This window comes from Babylonia areolata, chromosome 1 (genome assembly GCF_041734735.1).
Source record: "Babylonia areolata isolate BAREFJ2019XMU chromosome 1, ASM4173473v1, whole genome shotgun sequence".
Lineage (NCBI taxonomy): Eukaryota > Metazoa > Mollusca > Gastropoda > Neogastropoda > Buccinidae > Babylonia > Babylonia areolata.
Genome location: NC_134876.1, coordinates 20,920,425 through 20,941,504, shown reverse-complemented (window position 1 = coordinate 20,941,504; position 21,080 = coordinate 20,920,425). Strand labels below are relative to the sequence as shown.

Sequence of the window (21,080 nt, the reverse complement as noted above, 5' to 3'; positions counted from 1 at the left end):
CGCGTGCACATACATATAAACACACACACACATACAAAGACACAGACACAGACAGAAACATACACACACACAGACACACACAGACACGATTGATAATTCTTTTGCCTTGTTCCAGTGTCCAGGAATGGTGCTAGCTCAGGTGGGGGCGTGGACACCCAATGCCAGTGAGTATCACTGCCGTGCACTGTGCCACAGTGACCGTGTTAACTGATCACGATAAGCGGGACAGTTCAATGATTCAGCAGACTTTGTATTGAGGGAGGAGGATGTGTGTGTGTGTGTGTGTGTGTGTGTGTGTGTGTGTGTGTGTGTGTGTTTCTGTGTGTATGTGTGCACACGCGTGTATACTTTTTTGCCGCTGCGCACGCACGCGCGTGTGTGTGTTCATATGCGCATATATATACACATGAATACATTTGTGCGTGTGCGTGTGTATGTGCATACGTGTGTTTGTGTGTGCTGTTTGAGTGTTTAGACGTAATTGATCTATTTCTTTAGATTGTTTCGTCTCTCTCTTTCTCTCCCTCTCTCTCTCTCACTGTGCGTGCGTGCGCGCTCGCGCGCGTGTATGTGAATGTATACTACTTAATACAGCGTCTGTAAGTGTGTGTGTGTGTGTGTGTGTGTGTGTGTGTGTGTGTGTGTTGTATGTGAGCATATAAACATGTCTTTTATGCACCGATGGAAGGCACTTGTGTATTAGAAATTTCGTTTATTCATTCATTTATTTGATACTTTGCTTATCTTATCTATTCATTCATTTATTCAATCATATATATATATACTTATTTTTGCTGTTGTTTATTTAGTTTATTCATTCGTTCATTTATTTATTCGTTTATTTATTTATCTACTGAATCAGTCTGTCGCAAACATTCGGACAAGAACAGGAACGGGCCAGGTGGTCTCGCTGTAACCTGATCTAATCCGGTCCGAAGCTGATTGATTTTTGCATTAGTGCTGCCAACCATTCTGTTACGCAAGCGACTGATGCAATCTTATCCGCGTTTGAGCGTGCGTGCTTGTGTGTCTGCGTCGATGCCTGTAATGGCATTGAGACTTGAGACAATACGACATATAATGGTGAAAGAACGAGGGGGTGAGGCGGGGGTGGGGGTGGGAGTGGGGGGCTCGAGGGGATGGGGGGTCGGGGGGGGGGGGGGGGGGGGGGGGCGTGCAAACAGCCTACGATGTTCATTTCGAGCAGTTCCGATTCGCCTATTTCCGTTTCGCCTACTCTTTGATCACTGACGCGGGCCAACCTCAGTGGGCTCTTGGGAGTCTCACTCTTTGTACTGTTTCGCCTACCCGACATTCCCGTTTCACCTATTCAACTTTTGAAACGCGTGCACGTACACAAGCATGCTGGGGCGCGCGCACCCGCGCACACACACACACACTGACACACACACACACACACACTCTCTCTCTCTCTCTCTCTGTGTCTCTCAGTTCATAGGTGAGTATTAAGATACGAACAGATAACAATGCTGAGATCACCTGCAGAACGAACAAAGTTTTTTTTGAATGACGAAAGTATAATGAGCATGCATATCTTTAAAAACAAAAGCTTTTTTTTTTACACCCAGCCCTCGGGACAACAAAATATTCACAAAAACAACAAAGCCGGGGTTGTAGAAATATAGGCATGACATCCAGACACACTAAACAAAAAGGCGTGCACACAGAAGCAAAAAAAAAAAAAAAAGAAAAAAAAAAAAAAGAAAAGAAAGAAAGCAAGAAAAAAAAAGAGGACTTTTGGAGAAGCTCGAAAAAATGTATGAATTTGAAGAGAAGTTGCCCTCACAGCTTTTGGGCGGCACATCAAATCAGTATGTAGGTTAGACGAACTGAAAATAGGCGAATCGGGATCACCAGTTTAGTGATAAGCAAATCTGGAATAGGTGAACAGGGATCACCAGATTAGTGATAGGCAAATCTGGAATAGGTGAACAGGGATCACCAGTAAAGTGATAGGCAAATCTGGAATAGGTGAACAGGGATCACCAGTTAAGTGATGGGCAAATCTGGAACAGGTGAACAGGGATCACCTGTTAAGCGATAGGCAAATCTGGAATAGGTGAATAGGGAGTTGGCGAATCGGGATGACATAGTTCTCTGTGTATGCTGTATGATAATCAACTGTGCAGTTTTCACGCTTCTTGGCTGCCTGGTTGGGGCCCTGCTTTACGGAATGGTCGCTCCGTTGATAGATCCTTACATCCGACCTAAACGTCCCTTCGTTCACCAGCAGTAAGTGGTGTGTTTGTGCGTGCATGTGTGATTGGGGGGGGGGGGGGGTAGGGCGGGGAGTGGTGGTGAGTGCTGTGTGGTGCTTGATGCGTGCGTGCGCGGTGTGTGTGTGTGTGCTAGTGCCCGGTGTGATTGTATGTGTGTGTGTGTGTGTGCCAGTGTGTGTGTGTGTGTGTGTGTGTTTGTTTGTGAGGACGTGAGCAAGTGAGTCAGTGTGTGTGTGTGTGTGTGTGTGTGTGTGTCACAGCCGGTGTGTGTGTGTGTGTGTGAAGAACAAGTTCGATCGGCACAAGAACAGCACGTGCAACTGGCTGAAAGTATATGGATCGAAACGGGTAGGCAACAGATGACTGGAACAAAAACAAAAGAACAACAACAACAAAACCCCACCACCAACAACAAAAAAACCCCACACCAAACAACAACAACAACAACAAAAAAGATGCAGCGGACGTACAGATTCGTTAGCAGAGTCGCATCCATCAATCATGAAGTAATCCTTGGTGGGCGTCATCAGGGATTTTTCACGTTCACCTGGCTGGCTGATCCACGAAAGTCGATACCGACAACGGCTGCAGAGATTGGGGATCCGTGGTAGAGAGTTGATTGTTGTGAAAAAGTGATGACGGAAGATAAGGAACTGACAGGGACGTTAAAAAAAAAAAAATCTGATCAAATTTAGAGAGAGAGGGCGGGGGGCGGTGGGAGTGGGGGGGGGAGAGGGAGAGAGAGAGGGAGACAGTGACAGAGACAGAGAGAGAGAGAGAGAGAGAGAGAGAGAGAGGGATATGCGGGTGTGGAGGTAAAAGGACAGAGGAGGGAGGGACAGAGAGAAAGAGATGGGAAGACAGACAGAGAGGACAGACAGTTTAAGTTTATCAAGGAGGCGTCAGTGCCTTCGGACGAATCCATATACACTACACCACATCTGCTAGGCAGATGCCTGACAGCAGCATAAGCCAGCGCGCTTTGTCAGTCATTGAGTGCTTGCGTACATATACCATGGACTTCTTTTGTAGAAATTTGCCAAACAGTTATGTTGCCTTGGGTTCTCTTTCAGTGCGCCAAGCGCGTGCGTGCACACGGGCCGGGACCTTGGTTTATCCGGCGTCTCATCCGAAGCATATGAGAAATGACATGTTGCATGTAATCGGCCTTTCTAATCAAGAACTAGGCGCGAACTGAAATGTCCCAAAACCGACACTGGTCTTCTCAAGCCCCAGGTCTTTTGTTTACCATTTCAGGGTTTTCGAGCCCCCCCCCCCCCCCCAAAGAAAGAGCAAGATGTTGGTACGTTAGTTTAGTGATTGAAACCGATCAAAATAGAGTGAAACAATTCTCACAATATTTAATAGAGTCGAAAACCATTAGAAATGCGTTACTGATTCAGTATCGTTTCATTTGTGTATGAAAATTGACAGTACAATAGATCCTTGAACTTATGACGCTAGAAAAGGGCTACACATGATTACAATAATAATGATAATAACATTGTTATCATTATTATTATTATTATTACTTTATTAACCATTTTGTGTTTTTCTTTTTTGTTTTCTTTGACAGAGTGCACACCAAGTTCGACAAACCGTTTGCCCTCTTCGCCATCCCTCTCGCCGTGTGTGTGGGAGTGGTGGTCGCCCTTATGGAAGTCTTCATCGATTACCGAGATGATTTAGAGGTGATTTGGACACTTGCCACAACTTTTTTGACAGAGTCCACTTGTATGGTTTGGAGAATAAAACCTGAATACCCGCACAACGTTCAAAAGTTCCGAAAAAAATCATTTCACGACTTCGATCAGTCGAGAGTTCTTCCTGTTAACTTGAAAAAAAGAAAAAGAAATAAAGAGAGACAACAATGAAACTATATGGGCGCGCTCGCGCGTGTGTGTCACAAAGAGAGAAAGAGAGAATTTTAATTACTAAATTGAAGCGCACATATATTGCCAGTATACCTGCCAGCCTTGTGTTCACAAATTTCAACATAGACACTTTACATCATGCCATAAATACTCACGCATTAGGCCTAGTTTTTGTATGCATGTGTCGAGAAAACTAAGTAAAATCTTCAAGGGTACATACACACTTTACATTATGCCATAAATATTCATGCATTAGGCCTAGTTTTAATATGCATGTGCACAGAAAAATAAAACCTTCAATGTGATTTCAGCATCCAGATGAGCTCAGCACCAATATTGTTCGAACGATAGCATGGCCTCCCTTTGTTGGGGGTGAGTATCAGAGACAGGTGAATAAAAAGCAGAAGGGAATTACACTCGTATTTTCTAAAGTGATGTAACTGAATATTTCATGTGTTGTGCAGATATTTCATGTGTTGTACACAGTATTGTTATTATTGTTCTAGAGGCTCCTTAACTGTTATGCTATTGTTGTTGATTTTCTGTTGTAGTTATTGTATTATTGTATTTTTCTTCTTCTTCTTTCTCTTCTTCTTAGTATTATTAACCCTATTCTTCCACTTTCACCTTCTTGTTATTGCTTGTACTGTCAACAGTATTTGCAACGATACTTCCTTTAAATCATGATAATTTTTATTATTATTGTCACAGATCTGCATCAGAAACCAGTTTCTGTCATGTGTTTATCTTATATATTTTATAAAAGTACAACAACATAATACATTTGCAAATACAAACAATGTTGATTGAGGCCTAGCTGGCTTCTTAATTCTTTAAGAATGGACATCGTTATTACGTCACTTTGATTTATCGGAAATAAATCCAGTTTATGTATTCAAGTTCATTTTAAGAATATTTTAAGGTGTTACTTCACTTATAACTGTATTTGTCTCAAAAACGAATCCAGATTTACGTATTTCAGGGTTGCTGATCGGCGTGTTACAAATTCCCATGGTGCTTCTGTTGGAGGATACACTGGGTGGGAGCACCAGTTACGTCACTGTGACGTCACAGTGGGTAGTGACGTCAAAACTCCAACAGAAATTCCCTTACTTGGCCAGCAAGAGGGCAGGGGTTGGCAACTGGTGGCAGGTATACTGAGTCACCACACACACATGCACGCGCGCACACATGCACACATACACACACTTGCATGCATGCACACACATGCACACATACACGTACACTTGTGCGCACATATACACAAACACTTGCGGGCACGCACGCATGCGCGCACCCACACACAAGTGCTCATGCGTGAGCACACACACACATGCACACTGGCCATACCATTTTCTTTTTTCCCATTTTTCATGGCTTGGGGCCTTAAACGTAATCAGAAAAGGAGACCGCATGTGGAACAGCAGTCTGAGCAGTACACTCTTAACCTTCGCTGGCTGTCGCTTTTGACTACACACGGAAGCTCATGCGGGTCGTCCACGACCCATACCTTTAAAGAGACAAAAACCTGTATCTTCCTCCAAAGCTTGTGTGGGTCGTGCATGACCCATACTATGTAAAGAGACAAAAAAACCTGTATATTCCTCCAAAGCTTATAACAAAATATAGAAAAGGAAAACATATCGTAACAACTGATTACACACACATGCGCTCGCACACGCACACACAGACTCACACAAACACATACACACACACAACTGATTACACACACAAACGCTACTTATGCCCAGAGAGAGAGAGAGAGAGACTGAGACAGAGAGAGAGAGAGAGACAGACAGACAGCGAGACAGGGAGAGAGAGAGAGAGAGATGACTCATAGCATCCTATACACGCACAATCAAAGATATTCAGTCACACAGGTACATGCTGTTAGCGAAAGGGATGGAAGGGGGTTATAGCTGAAGACAGTGGAAAGGGACGGGGGTGGGGAGGGTGTGTGTGTGGGGGGGTAGTGGCAGAGTAGTGGGGTAGTGAGGGTATTGAAAGTAAAACTTCTTTATTTTCCTTCACTAATTGCAAATTAAACCTGAAATCACTATTAAAACGGTATGGGTCGTGCATGACCCACACGAGCTTTTGAGGGGTGACCACGTTTTTTTCCTCACAAAAAAGCATGGGTCATACATGACCCACACAAGCGTCCGTGTGTAGTTAAAACACCACCTTTAATTACTCATTAACTAAGTAATGAATTTTTTTCATTTTTTTGGCAAAAGTTGGCCTTTTAGGTGTAGGAAGTATTTCTGAAATTTCGTAGAAAAATATTTAGAATTAGATATTTGCGTTTTTGTACCCTCCTGGGTCGTGTACGACCCACGATAGCCAGCGAAGGTTAACGATGAACATAAAGTAGAACTCTAGAAAGAGATAACTTTACATTCACTAGTCAAGCATATACGTGTGTAACTTTATGCAAGAATTAGGTGTGCCATGCTATTTTCTCGAAATACAGAAAAGAAAATGTCTCAAAATCTGGGGCACCACAGAGAAGTTTTCTCTTTCTTCATCAAATGTATGTGGAAAAGTATTGAATAAATATAATTTGTTCTTGCTTTTTTCAAAAAGGGGGAAAAATCAGTAGCACATGCATACAAAAGATGTGTATATGTTCTGACAGGTACTGTACGTGGGTGGTGCCATCCTAGGAGCACTGTTGTCTTCTGCAGCATCTAACAGTCTGGCGGAGACGCAAGGTGTGGGGGCGCTGGATGCCTTCTTTGGAGGATTCCTCATGTTGCTGGGGGCTAGACTGGCAGCTGGGTGCACCAGGTGTGCATTGTTTGCCATTCTTTTTGTCTCGTGCCAAATTCATACAGCGAGCGAGAGAGAGACACACACACAGACAGACAAAGACAGAGAGAGACAGAGAGAGAAATAGACAAAGAACACAGAGAGAGAGAGAGAACAAAAACAATTATTTCATTCAACAAAAGCTTTGGGGGACTCATCAAAATGGGGACATGATTATGAACAAGGTGGATGTGAACATGCAAAATCAAGAGAGAGAGAGAGAGAGAGAGGACAAAATTCTTTTGAGAGAGATGACTAATTCTACAGAATTTTTTTTCAAGCACATGTGGAGCAGAATATATGGTCAGTCCATACACTTTGACAACTTGAAACGAAACTGTTTTCATTATTTCTTTTTGTTCACAATGTGCTTCTTTTCTTTTGTCCCTCTTTGGCATGAGGGTTGGATGTAAAAAAACAACAACCAACCCACATGCTCCTTGCTTACCTATTAAAGGTTAATAATAAAAAACAACAACCCAACAACACCATTTCAGTTCCTCAAGAAGGCATCATTGCATTCGGACAAATCAACAAAAAAACAACGCTACACCACATCTGCTAGGGAGATGCCTGACCAGCAGCATAACCGAATGTGTTTAGTCAGACCTTGAGTGCATGCATATATATATATTTACATACCTATTAGAGTGGATTTCTTTTAAAGAATTTTGCCAAAGGACCGCCCTTTTGTTGCCATGGGTTCTTTTTCAGTGCACCACGTGTGCTGCACACGGGCAGCTTGGTTTATCATCTCATCCGAATGACCAGGCACTTAATTTTATTTTATTTCCAGTCAAATTTGGGGGAAATGGCGAGAGCGGGAATCATACCCTAACACACACTGCATTGGCAGATGAGTGTCTTAACCATTCTGCCATCTTCGTCACACCATGTTGATACGGGGCTTTGAACCCAGATCACATGTGAACATTGGATCAGAAGTCCAATGCCTAACGAAATCTGTCACAGAGACTCTGTTTACCTATTACCCTTGTTTAATAAATAATTTGTCATGTCATAAAACTGCATTGTTATTGTTTGTTTCCAGTGGCCATGGAATATCGGGCGTGAGTCTCCTGGCCTGGCTGAGCTTCCTTGCTGTACCCTGCATGTTTGGGGGTGCTATAGTGTTCGCCTTCATCATGCGTGCCGCCGATGGGTACCTGGACAGGCTGGTTAACTCCACCCTCACTGTGTGACCCAGGCTGGGGAAGAAATGCATGTGAGGAGAAGACAAGTCTTGCCTGAAGGGTTCTTCTAAAATGACAAGGAGCAAACATTGTGTGTACTGAAGTTTGTATTCAGTGAACAAACTTGTTGTCTGAAGACATTGGCCGCTATGAAACCAGCATTCAAAACGACATACGATGAATATTGTAAAACCTGTATGTATCCAGGTACACTGGGCGCCACAAGCACAGAATACAAAATGACAGCATCTGATGAACATTGTGAAGTCTGCATCCAGTGAACAAAGTTGAGGTTTTAAGCTGTTGGTCACTGAGCACAGAATTCAAAGTGACATCGGATGAACACTGTGAAGTCTGCATCCTGTGCACAAACTTGCAGTGTTAAGATGTTGACCATTATGAGCACAGAATTCAAAATGACATCCATGCTCCTGTGTGGTGACTGTCACTTGTGGTCCATGTGTCTCAGTCAGTGGAACAGCCATTTACACAGAAAACTAAAACTGATTTGTTTCATTAAGCTTTTGCTCTGAACTGAAATTGCAGTGCTGAGACTGAAGACAGGTATATTATTTACACATATAAATTTGTTTTAACATAACATTCTGTGTTGCATAAAAAATGTTAATGATAATTGATATTAATAATCAACAAAGATCTTATCATTTAATGGTATAACTTTTTATATCTAAATGTAAATTTATTGTTTATTGTTACATGACAATCAAAAAAGATCTTATTGGTAAACACAACCTTGCATACCTAATTGTACATTTTTTGTAGATTGTTATGCCAAGAACAATCAATAAAGATCTTATTTTCAATGAGTAAAACATATAATATCTCAATACAAACTGCTATGTAACAATCAATAAAAGATGTTTTTTTTCATTATAACCTTTTACAATGCACTGCAAATTTACTGACCATTGTCAGATCACAGTTATTTTACTTTATTAATAAAAAAAGAAAAAAAAAGAATAGTCATAGGAACAGCACTTTTTTCTGTGTTCATTCAAAACATTTGTGTAGTGTAAGTGTCGTGTTTAAATACATCACATACTAAATATTCATTCAGATGAAGATCCAGACATAATTTTTTTTCTGGCAATTGTTCTCCAGTATCAATCAGTACAAAGAAAATTGTGATGGTGATTCCCTGTAACCCCTAATTTTAACAGAATAAAAAATTTACATGTGCTACATGCTTCCAGACACATTATATTTTGGCCCAAGACTGGAGAAAGAGGCATGTGGCATAGGGGAGATAATAAAGCAATCTTCCTCATTGTGTGTTCGTAATGCTGAGAAAGCCAGAAAAAACATGTGGGGTTGGCAGTATATTGATTTTGTACCACTCTTTCCATCTGTCCAATATATTCAACATTGTGTGTATGTTTATTATGTCATTTTTTGTTGAAAAATTCTGTTGTCAAATTTCTGTTTACATAAACTGCCTCAAGTTTTAAAGCAACTACTAATGACTACATAATACACACACATTTGACAGTAATTCTTGAAACAGTTACTCATTATTTGTGGAAGTACCCAGTTCGTTTTGAAAATACTAAGCAGCTTTTGAATTTCCTATTTATACTAAATAACAGTTTTAGACATTTTCTTTAAAAAAAAAATCTCCCTCCTCTCCAGTTCCATGCTCATGTAGATTTTTAGGCCCCTAGCTCCCCAGACCTTTGTAGCTGCTGGTTCTTGAGACTACTGAGGTTTTTATAATAACATTACATTTATTTAATTGCTGTTCCCTGGCAGAATCGGTTAGGCATTGGGCTTCTGATCCACTGTTCACGAATGGTAAGGGTTCTATGCCCAGTTTCAGCCTGGTGTAATGTCATTGGGAAAGTCACTAAACCCTGATTGTCCAGTTTTGTATAGCTGAAGAAGTAGAAGCTCTCCCACCAAGTTTTCATGATTAGCAGCAGAGGACTGCAGGCCAGGCATGTCCTTCTGGGACAAGTAAGCTGTTACTTGCTTTGGGTGCAATCTTTGTTACCTCCCTTGGCCTGAAATGAGTTTGGTGGCATGCTTTGGAATTGTTTCTGAAACCCTTGTTTTTGTTTTGTTAAACTATGATTATAATTGTTTTCCCTTTTTTGTGTGTTATACCTTGATTTTGTTTTGACTCAACACCATTGACTAAGTTGATAGCCAGTGAAAAGAAATCCAACACTGTGTGAGATATTTTCTCCACACATGTAATTGTTGACCTGAGCTGTAAGTTAAGTGTGGAGTTCATATTCAGTGTCAAAGTGTGCAGACTGATCTATATAAGCTACACCACATCTTCTCTGGAAAAAAGAAAGAAAAAGGAACAGCAGATGCCTGACCTATGCATAAACCCAACATGCTGATCAAGCCTTGAAAGCCTACTCTAGGTTTAGATTTGTGTAAAACACAAATCCTACAGAACAGCAGAACTGGTGAACTCAACTGTATGAAAACTGAAGCACTGTCACATAATAATTATCAATGAGCACAGATCACAGGAAAAACATGCATGTATAGAAATTATTTTCAAGGGTTAAGTCAGAAATTTTGTTACAAAATATCAACTATGGTGGTAACACGGGCAGTGGTTGGAAAAGCAGCTTAATTAAAGCTATCATAAAAATGAACAATGGATATGCTTGTGGGGGTAAAATCACTTCACAAACAAAACTCATTCAGTAGTAACTTCCATTTATTTTACTTCTCATCCAGGTTTTGACACAATGAGCCTTGAAATCCACAGCATAACTTTTGGTCCTTTTAATCAAAGCACACACAAAATGCAGTGGTCATGTGTTGAGTGAAAAAGGGAATATATGAATTCTTACAGTCAATATGATCAAGCTTTCATCAAACAAGTTTTGTAATGTCCACACTGGTGACCAACAACAGAGACTTTGTGACATTGAGTGTATACCACATCAGTCTGTCACAAAATGTACACCTGGTATGGTAGTTTCTTAAAAAAAAACAAAGAAAAAAAAACACGTGTACATCAGTTCCAAATTTTTGTGGTAACTGAGGTTGTCCAGCCTACTTTGCTGGTTGGTTTTTGTTTACCAATATTTCTTTCACTGCTAATTTTCAATGTGAAAAAAAAACCTCCCAAGTGTTGAGGTTCAAATCAAACAACATTGTGGACTTGTTCACTTCAAACTCAGTCAAGGGGGAAAGGCAAGTCCATTTCTTTGTGTGTGGGAAAGTTGGTTGGAGCTGTCATTTTTGTTACAATGTGAAAAATGGTCCATTTAAAATGACCCCTCGATGATGACGAAAATCGCCTATGGCAGCGAACTGTCTAGTTGATTTATGTCACCAATGGTGGTGAGAGTTAATGAAAAAAAACCTGACTTTGGACATAGGAGAGTCCAGTGCATGGCTGTCAAACAAAGAGCAAGTTTAAACTTGAGCAGTAAGACATAAAACAGGCTCTGGGAAGAAAGCTACAGCCTGATCAAACATTTCACAACGCTGAGGTTCTAACTCATGATAAAGTCATAACAAAAGATTGCTGGGCAAATAGAGATAAATGTAATGCCAATAAGCATGGACAGGTCTAATATACTAATTTTCCCTCATCAATGATGAATCATTTCATCTCGCCACCAAATTGTTTACTGGGAAAACAATATTTGAGAACTCTACACACACACACGACTTAATTTCAAAATGTGCTCCTCTTCTCTCTTCCAGACTGCACTGTTATATTGTAATTTTTGTTTTCATCACTCACATTGCCTTTGTTATTTTTGTTGTTGTTATTAGTTTTTTTGTTTTCGTTTTTTTTGTCAGCAATATCAGTACTGCAGGTGTGGTGAAAGGTATGACAATCCCCTAACTCCAAGCCCGCTCCAGTACCTGTGAAATCTGAAGCCACTTTTTTCCCCCAACCCACTGGCTGTTCTGGCAACCAGCATGTTGTTGTCACTCCATTGGTCATCTGCTTATATAAAAGATGCTAGTCCACTGCTGTCTTTCTTACAACTGGAAAACTAATCTCAATAGCCGGAAAAGAGAATGGTGTATATATGTCTGCCCTGTTGTTCAAAATTATCATCAATGTCAACTCTTCTTTTTCCGCATGGAAAATATTTATTCAAATTTGTTCTGTCATTTATTACAATTATTTCAATACGAAAAGATCAGAGTTTCTTTTATTACTTTATTCCATAATCATTTCCTCCTAAAAATATTCAAGTTTCTTTTGTTATAATTATTTCCATCCTTTTATTCCTTCTTCTTAATTTTATCATATATTTACATTTTTATGTGTAGAAAAAAAAAAAAAAAAAAAAAAAGAAGAAGAAGAGAGATACGGCTCATAGTCTACAAACACGTTCACTCACACTACCAAGCACATGATGAATCACGCAGCTGAAAACCAAGCAAAAACTACCAACACAAATTTTTATTAACATATGCACAAGCAGCTGACAAGACTTATTTTCATGACACACACACCAGTGGTAGTAAATAACAAAGTTCCTTCATGGGATGCTGGCTTGTTAGATGGGCAGTTGGCAGAACTGGCGGCGGATCAACATGAATTTCCTGTCTCTCTCTGTGACAGCAACAAATCTTCAGTCTGCTCCTGACCCACTCTATCTACAGCTCTCTGCAACCACAACAGAAATGAAAGATTTAACACTTTGTGTTAAATGGCAGAATTGTTAAGATGCTTATCTGCCAATACAGTGTCTGTGAGGGTCTGGGTTCAAATCCTGGTCTTGCCCTTTCTCCAAAGTTTGATTGGAATAATGGAAAATTCAGTCATTCAGATGAGACGATAAACCCAGGTCCCACGCGTAGCACCCACGTGACGCACTGAGGAATATGATTCATGGAAACACATGTTGTCCTCTGGCAAAATTCTGCAAAAGAAATCCACTCTGTTGGGTACACAAATAATATGCATGCACTTATGAAGTGACTAGCGTGTTGGGTTATGCTGCTGGTTAGCCATCTGCCTAGCAGATGTGGAGTAGCGTGCGTATATGGATTCGCGCTAACAGTAACACAGTGATGCCTCCTTGAAAAACCAAAACTGAACACTTTGTACCCCATCAGTGCAGCTGTACTGCAGTTTCTGTGGACCAGCCCTGCAACAACTGAGTGCTCTGTTGAAGCCACACTTCACAAACGAAACACACACATCAAAAACATACTCAATCCACTTGAAAATGCCGCCGAACAATGTAGAGGCTAAAGCCAATATGCTGAAAGTGCTGAGTGTGAATACAACTGACTGAGAAAGCAAAACTGAATGTGTCCACAGCAGTACAGAAATATTTGTGCCAGGTCTAAGGGAAGTAACTGGGTGTTATGGATAAATCAGTACTCCAGGTCCACACTCGGAAGTGTTTTCTTTCCTTTGCATCAAACTACTACTTTTTTCATGGGCTGCAACTCCCATGTTCACTTGTATGTACACAAGTCGGCTTTTATGTGTATGACAGTTTTAACCCCGCCATGTAGGCAGCCATACTCCGTTTTCAGGGGTGTGCATGCTGGGTATGTTCTTGTTTCCATAACCCACTGAGCGCTGACATGGACTACAGGATCTTAACGTGCATATTTGATCTTCTGCTTGCGTATACACACGAAGGGGGTTCAGGCACAAACAGGTCTGCACATATGTTGACCTGGGAGATTGGAAAAATCTTCATCCTTTACCCACCAGGCGCCGTTACCGAGATTTGAACCTGGGACCCTCAGATTGAAAAACAAACACTTTAACCACTCAGCTATTGTGCATGTCCCTTGCAACTAACAATCTTTATTCATATAAAATGATTCATATCAACATCACATTTATTTTTTAATTTCTGTCACTGCCGTCACTGTTGTAAATTCACAGCATATTGTGCAGAACAACAATTTCATTATATAGACAACACTCACCATATAGACAACAATTGCCTTACTTACTGACATGCTATATCCTAATGTAATAATGCGAAATAGTGCAATGTGCAATATTTTTTCTGCTTGAAAGATAATTTCTCTGACCTTTCTTCAATGTGTTCGTTGTCATGATTAATGTCTATCTTGATTACGGTATACTGAATTAGATCCAGTAATGGGATCATTAGACCATACAAAGAGTCAATATCATATTCCTTGTTGAAGCAATTAACACCATACTAATCTGTCAACAATGTGATTGTTTTTTTGTTTTTTTTAATTTAAATTTTCAACATATACATTGTTGTGCTCTCCAAAGATAAAGCAATCATGCTCGTCGCAGAAAAATGTTAAAATTCAGTGCAGTGCACAACATCCCATACCTTCACAGGGATCATTTTACAGGGTTCTCAGATACGAGACCAAACAAAGTTCCATACTTTTCCCAGAACTTTTCCAGACCAGACCAAAAATTTTCCAAACCAAAGAAAGATACATGTAACAGCAAAACTGACAAAAAACAGAAAAATAGGTCAACTACACCTCTGACAAAAGAGATCAGCAGGTATCTGGTATCAACACTAAAAAAAATTCCATCCCATTTTTTGTTGTTGTTGCTTTTGTTTTTAATGCATTAAACTCTTTGTTGAAGGAAACCCTAAGACTTTTCCAGACCCTGATGGGCAAAACACATATTCCCCAAAACTTTTCCAGCCCTGGAAATGGTTCTCTCATTTTCCTCAAGCCTTTCAAGACTTCCATGACTCTGTATGAACCCAGAGTGTTTGGCGACACATGAATTTGTTCAAGCAAGAAAACTTAACAACTAACAGTACTGCCTGACTGCCATACCAATCAATCTTTACCCCCAAAACAGCCAACTTACCAATAGTTATGCTAGTGATGCAGGTACACAAAAATCACTCAACCACATCCTCTTTGTCAGCAATGTACTGAACAATGTCGCGTGGCCGCATCAACCGTTCTGAATCAGCATCAGGAATCTCAAAACCTGTTATCAAACACACACAGAGAAAGACAGGGGGTGTTCAATAGGGCTGTCCCTGGCAAATGTCTGTTAGAAAAAAAAATCCCCACTTTGATGGTAAAACAAGTATACCTGCAAACAAAAAATATGGGTGACGTAGCATTGTGGAGATGCCCTCTTCATGGGGAGAGCAGCCCTAATTTCACACAAAGAATTCTGCTGGGGAAAAAGTAATAAAATACAATATCATTTTTATTTGAAAGACATTTACATGGAGGAGGACATATATGGAAACTTCCAAAACATATGCAAAGGTAAAAGCAGGTTTGTTAAATTTGTTTTGAAAAAGAAAAAAAAAAGGGAATGAGATAATCAAACAAATAAATACATTAATATAATAAAATGAAAGATCTGCAGAAGCACAAACACATGCAAGAACACAGATGTAAGTACTCAAGAAACATCTCCCCAATGCACTGATGCTGCACTGTAGTGAAGATGTATACCGGGAAAATCACAATCACACACACACTCTGAACATGGACACACACACAATGAACACTCATGATACACTAACTCACACACAAACATTCACAGACACACACACAATGAACACTCATGATACACTCACTCACACACTCCACACACACTCAGACCACACACTTCACGCTCATACCACAAACTCCTTACATACACACTCAGACTTTTACGATACATGCCACTGGAGTACTTACCAAACTCATCCTCCATGGCCATGATAATTTCCACCTGATCCAAACTGTCCAGACCCAGGTCGTTCATAAAATGAGAATCTAAGCTCAGCTGTAAAGGGGAAAAAAGGCATAAATATATTTTGAAAAATTATACAAACTTCATTTTATTTATTTCTAACAAAACTGATGCATGTTCATGTTGCATGCATGTATATATCATTATATGTGTATCAATGGAGGGGCAACTCTGTTATTCTGATTTATGTATAGATGTGCAAGTTATTCACCTAGACTCTACATTTTGCTTTTTAATTACATAAGAAGAGAAAATAAGAAGAGAGAGAGAGAAAGTGGTTTAGAGTGAGAGAGGGGACAGAGAGAGGAGAGACAGAATGCAAGAGAGGGAGAGAGAGTGAGAATCAAACATAAAAACATCAAATGAAAGATATCACAAATATCAAAAATACTAGATGATGAAATATCACAAATATTCAAATACTAGAAATATCACAATGATGAACGGAGTACATGTTTATACGTCACAGCTCGTGTCATCATAATACTAGGCCAGCAAAACTAGTACACTGCAACTCTGTATGTGCTTCTCGTTGTTTATTATTTCCACAAATAAAGTTTCCTGTTTCAAAAGGCTAAAGGCTGAAAGACTTGGTTTCCTTGTTACAAAATGGACATGTTCCTTAACAAAGCTTGTAGTCTCTTATAATCACTTTTTAAAATACCTTCAAGACTCAACTGTGATACACGCTTCATCTTGTATAAAAAAAAAATTTTAAAAAAAGAAAGAAAAGAAAAGAGAAGATGTGAAAATGTGTTCTGTACCTTATAATATAAAGCTTCAGGGGGAAAAAAAAAGTCAGCAGAACTGAACCAAGCACATTTGGTTTGAGAATAAGCAGACTTACAGTTACAGCAGTAAAGCGAACTGACTCATGATGTTAAAAAAGTAATATCTAATGGTATGCTTTTTTTGTGTCCTAGACTGATTTTGTGGACCCGCCCTACATCTGAGTACTCTTTTGAAGCCTCACTTCATATAATAATATAAAACATCCACAATTTTTCCAAAAATGCTCAATCCCCACGAAAACACTGGCCAAGAACATAGAGACAAAAGCCATCAAGCAAAATGCACCAAATGATAATACAATTAATTGAGAAAGTGAAAGTAAACATGCACACACCAGAACAGAAATATCTAAATTTGGTTCAAAGGAAGCAAACATGCCCACACCAGTACAGAAATATCTAAATTTGGTTCAAAGGAAGCAATCAGGTATTATGGACAAATCAGTACTCAGGCTACAAAGTGTTAACTAAAAAATACCCACCCTTTCTGGATCAATTTTGTCGTATAGCCGCAGTACAAGCATAACCCTCTGGTTGAGCATGTCAATACTGAGAGGTGGCTTGTCACTGTAAAACCGTGTCGGTTGCTGAAGAGGAGTCTGCAGACCATCAAAACAATAAACACATCAACTGTCACATGTGAGACAGTTACTATCATATTTGGGACAACTGATTCCTTAGTCATTCATAGAATGACAAATGTGAGATGATCTATGTATTCAAATTCCAAATCATTTAAAGATAAAACAAAAAAACAAACAAACAACAACAAAAAACATAAAGAAAATTCTCAGAAAGAATACCAAAACATAGAATTATAACTTATTAACTATGTTACTTATATTCTTTCATTTGGACAATGTCATTTTCTTTCTTTTGGACAATGTCATTTTCAACTATACAGCATGTTTGGGGCATGTTCTTGGTTCCATGGGTAACAGGATAGATCTTTCAGTTTAAAATTCATTTGAAAACTTTAATCTTCCGACTGTACACACCAGCATCTACAGATCTGCACAGTATACCGACTCTGGGCTTTTGTGAAAATAAACATATATTGTGACTGAGGAGATTTTGATCTCCACAAAGCAGTGGAAGCTACTTGCCTAAAACAGAAAATGATATCAGACTTGACAGTGACACTGTAGATCTTATCAGATGACAAATGTTTTTCAGCTGCAGCTACTGCTTTGTTTCTGTTTCAGAATTTTCCTTTATATTGTAACACATTTATTACATAAACACATATTTTCCAGAGTAGTCTGCATACAACCAAAGCTTAAATATTACAGAACAAAGTTTAGTAAGTACCAGCTGTCACGACGAAGCAGTCAGCGTTACGCACTGACTGCTGGGAGGACAAGGGTTTGATTCCCAGTGGAAGTGGGTTTTTCAGCTTGTAGCCAGTCCCTATCCAGAACCGAGTGTGCTTTTGGCTCAAATGGTACCATGGGGACAACACAGTCGAGGGTCATCCACTTCATGAATGCTTCTTTGGTGTGCTGCTCAAATTTCATGATAAACACTGCAAGTACAAGTGTCTGTATCAATCGGGCCTGGTTCATAAAGGGATACCATTTATGAATGGAAGCATAGAGCACAGCCTTTACACATAGTCCCAAACCTATATAAACCTCCATAGCATCATCATTCTAATTCATCATCAGTACAGAAACAAAAAGGTCCCAAATTCTGTGGCCTTTCATGCCGTGCTCTCATGGTAAACATAGTTTTGATTCCCCTCCACTTTCATGCTTGGGGTGAGTCCTGTTGAGATCTTTGGTGGCAGCATGGGGGATTGTTATTACGGAGACATGGTGGCGGTCTCACTCTGGGGCGGAACACTCAGTCTGGCTCCAAGATTTGTTATTTGTAGGGGGCTCAGTAGGTGGTATCCTTTGTACACTGAATAAGAAAAGGCACCATTGAACACAACTGAAATGCCACAGTAACAGTGCAGCGAGACATCTCCTCTGGCGTGTGGCCTTCTGGCAACCTACACACATCCCAGTGGACTACCAATGATGGGACTGCGACAGATGAACCCGCGTGTAGACATGTATGGGGGATACAGACTGACTGGGAGGGAGTAACTGAGCCACTGAAAATAGTGCAGATAATGGGCAGAAAAAAGTTCAATGATGATTTTGTTAAAGTATGTTGTGTTGTCTGTAGCCTACTCATTTACATCAGCATGATCTTACTCTTAGTGATCTGTCATGTACTGATGTAGTCTTCCAACAGCCAACATTGATGCGTTATCTACACTCACATTTAAACTGTTGAACATACCAAACAGTGCGATGGAGAAGTTTGACTTACACTGTTTTGTGTTTTGATCTTTCAATCCCTCTGGAGCAGCTCAATGTGTAGATGTTTCACAAAAAGTGTATGATAGTTTTTAATACCTGACATCAGTCACAAGTGCAAGGTGTTGGAACTGACCAATTGTACATGTTATTAACAACTGTATGTCCATCGACATCATAAGCTTTCTGGGTGACACAAATGTCGAGGACATAAACTTCAAAAAGTCTAGATCCCATTTCATTACCAACTGACCAGTTCAATGACGCCGATCTCGATGTCCTTTTTATTGAGTAACTTAATTTTACAAGTTCGTGTATATCAATTTTTACCTTCAAAAGTGACGGTTGCAACACTGCACTTTGTTTATGCATGTACTTGACACTTTCATTGTGATGCAGAAGTGCCGCAGTGCACAATCGTGGAACAGCGATGCGAACTGAGGCAACAAGGTTGCCGACTGACCTCGCGTTTCTCAGGACAGCCGCCATGTTGAATGTCAAGGGTACATGTTCCCAGAGTTCAGCGGTAGGCTAGCCTGCACGGATGTTGGTTGTTGTTAATCAATTTCATGCCATCTTTAGATGAAGGCAATAGATCTCTGCTATCATAAATTTCACAATGATTCTAAAGTTTATGCAATTAAAAAAATATATGAAGCTCCATGATATAATGGGTTATTGTCGCATTAAAATTTCTAACGTGACGAATGTTATAACAGTTGTCACCCTTTAACTGGATGATGGAAAAAAATGAAACGATGCTCACATTATTTAAATTCAATTTTCAGTGTGTGTGTGTGTGTGTGTGTGTGTGTGTGCAATTATACTCGCACGTTTGTGTGTGTGTGTGTGTGTGTGTGTGTGTGTGTGTGTGTGTGTGTGTTTAGTTCAGTTCAGCTCAGGTCAGTTCAAGTCTGTTCAGTTATCATTATTATTATTATTATTATTATTATTATTATTTATTTATTTATTTATTTATTATTATTATTATTATTACAGTATTATAAGGTTGGTCGTTTGTTTATTTTTTAAATATATATTATCATATTTTAGTTTTTGAATTATGGTTTTATTCTACTGAATCCCCGTGAGTAAACTAATGAATATTTTATTTTCCCTTAAGGCATGCCCGGGGGACAAAGCAGTTAAGTTGCCGGGGTCGGTTACGGTGCTGATCAGGCATATGCGGTGTAGCGTATATGGATTTGTCCGAAGTGCAGTGACGTCTCCTTGAGTGATTGGCTGACCGGCTGAACCGAACTGACTGAACTTGACTCCGACGGTGTGTGTTTAACTTAAGCATAATAAAGAACATGCGAGCGTATGTGTGTCAGTGAGCCGACTGGGATGCATGTGTATGTCAGGTCAGGGGCACAGCCCTTGCCGCTACTGGTACCATGTAACCCAGTACTACCTGCTGCATGTGAAGTCTCCCAACGACGGACAAGGCGGAGGAGGAAACCTTTCCCAACGGCTGTGAAGGCTGAAGAGGATGACCAAAGGGCAGGGGGAGCTCTTATCCTTGGCTGGAAGTCCCCCTGGGAGACGGAGCTCCGAAGAAAAAACCTGCACCTGCCGAGGCCTCCTACACGTGGCAGTATCTGCACCTGTGGGACTGTGAGCGTTGATAGGCGAGAGAGTGGGGAAGGGACTGCACAACTCCTCCTCACTAAAAAAAAAAAAGTCACCAGTGCTGGTCAGGCAATCAGGCTAATGTCGGAACGACGAGCTAGCCCTTCAACACCCAGCTTTCCCAAGCCGCGGCCCTGCGGCGATGGAGAAGTGGTAACGGGGACAGGCAGAGGATGCTGCTGGCAGTTCCTAGTCACGACTCTGCACTGACGTAGGCGGCTGTGGGGTGATGGTCGTCCGCCGTAGACTGGGGCAGATGCGGCGCCCGTATCCTCCCACAGTGTCAGAGCAGCCCATTTTAGGGACAGCACTGCTCTCCCCACATGGGGAAGGGGAGATAAAAAGATCCCCAAACAAAGCCTACCTCACCTAGTACCTAGTAGGAAACCGCACCTACTTGGACATCCAACAATAGCGGTCGAAAAAAAACAACAAAAGAAAAGAACCAGGAGTCATGCCCTGACTCTCGGTGCCTGGAATGTTCGCACCCTTTTAGACAGAGACGACAGACCAGAAGGACGCACAGCGCTCATTGCTAGAATG

The 21,080-nt window shown here is 40.5% G+C and overlaps 2 protein-coding genes across 4 annotated transcripts in view; one reads left to right on the top strand and one right to left on the bottom strand.

The window, feature by feature from the left end:
* Nucleotides 1–12,431, top strand: part of LOC143280669 (thiosulfate transporter TsuA-like) — a 31,455-nt gene extending 19,024 nt beyond the window's left edge. For all 3 annotated transcript variants that reach the window (XM_076585414.1, XM_076585406.1, XM_076585423.1), the window contains exons 5-11: nt 116–164; nt 2,151–2,253; nt 3,817–3,931; nt 4,426–4,486; nt 5,097–5,266; nt 6,753–6,904; nt 7,977–12,431. In XM_076585414.1, coding sequence (XP_076441529.1) covers nt 116–164; nt 2,151–2,253; nt 3,817–3,931; nt 4,426–4,486; nt 5,097–5,266; nt 6,753–6,904; nt 7,977–8,127 — 801 coding nt within the window. In that variant the 3' untranslated portion in view covers nt 8,128–12,431. The remainder of the gene's footprint in view (nt 1–115; nt 165–2,150; nt 2,254–3,816; nt 3,932–4,425; nt 4,487–5,096; nt 5,267–6,752; nt 6,905–7,976) is intronic.
* An 86-nt stretch (nt 12,432–12,517) lies between these two features.
* Nucleotides 12,518–19,423, bottom strand: LOC143280694 (acyl carrier protein, mitochondrial-like). Its single transcript, XM_076585426.1, has 5 exons — nt 19,236–19,423; nt 17,079–17,195; nt 15,751–15,838; nt 14,915–15,040; nt 12,518–12,739 (listed from the first exon to the last, which is right to left on the bottom strand). The coding sequence occupies exons 1-4, from the start codon at nt 19,392–19,394 to the stop codon at nt 14,949–14,951; spliced, it is 456 nt and encodes a 151-aa protein (XP_076441541.1). The 5' UTR covers nt 19,395–19,423; the 3' UTR covers nt 12,518–12,739; nt 14,915–14,948.
* Nucleotides 19,424–21,080: the final 1,657 nt, after the last annotated feature.

What these genes read in the sequence shown, in the direction of transcription:
- LOC143280694 (XM_076585426.1), bottom strand. Translation starts at nt 19,394, where the DNA reads ATGGCGGCTGTCCTGAGAAACGCGAGGTCAGTCGGCAACCTTGTTGCC. An exon ending in TGCAACCGTCACTTTTGAAG is followed by an intron (nt 17,196 to 19,235) that starts GTAAAAATTGAT and finishes GATGGTCTGCAG; the next exon opens with ACTCCTCTTCAGCAACCGAC. An exon ending in GGCCATGGAGGATGAGTTTG is followed by an intron (nt 15,041 to 15,750) that starts GTAAGTACTCCA and finishes GTTTGATAACAG; the next exon opens with GTTTTGAGATTCCTGATGCT.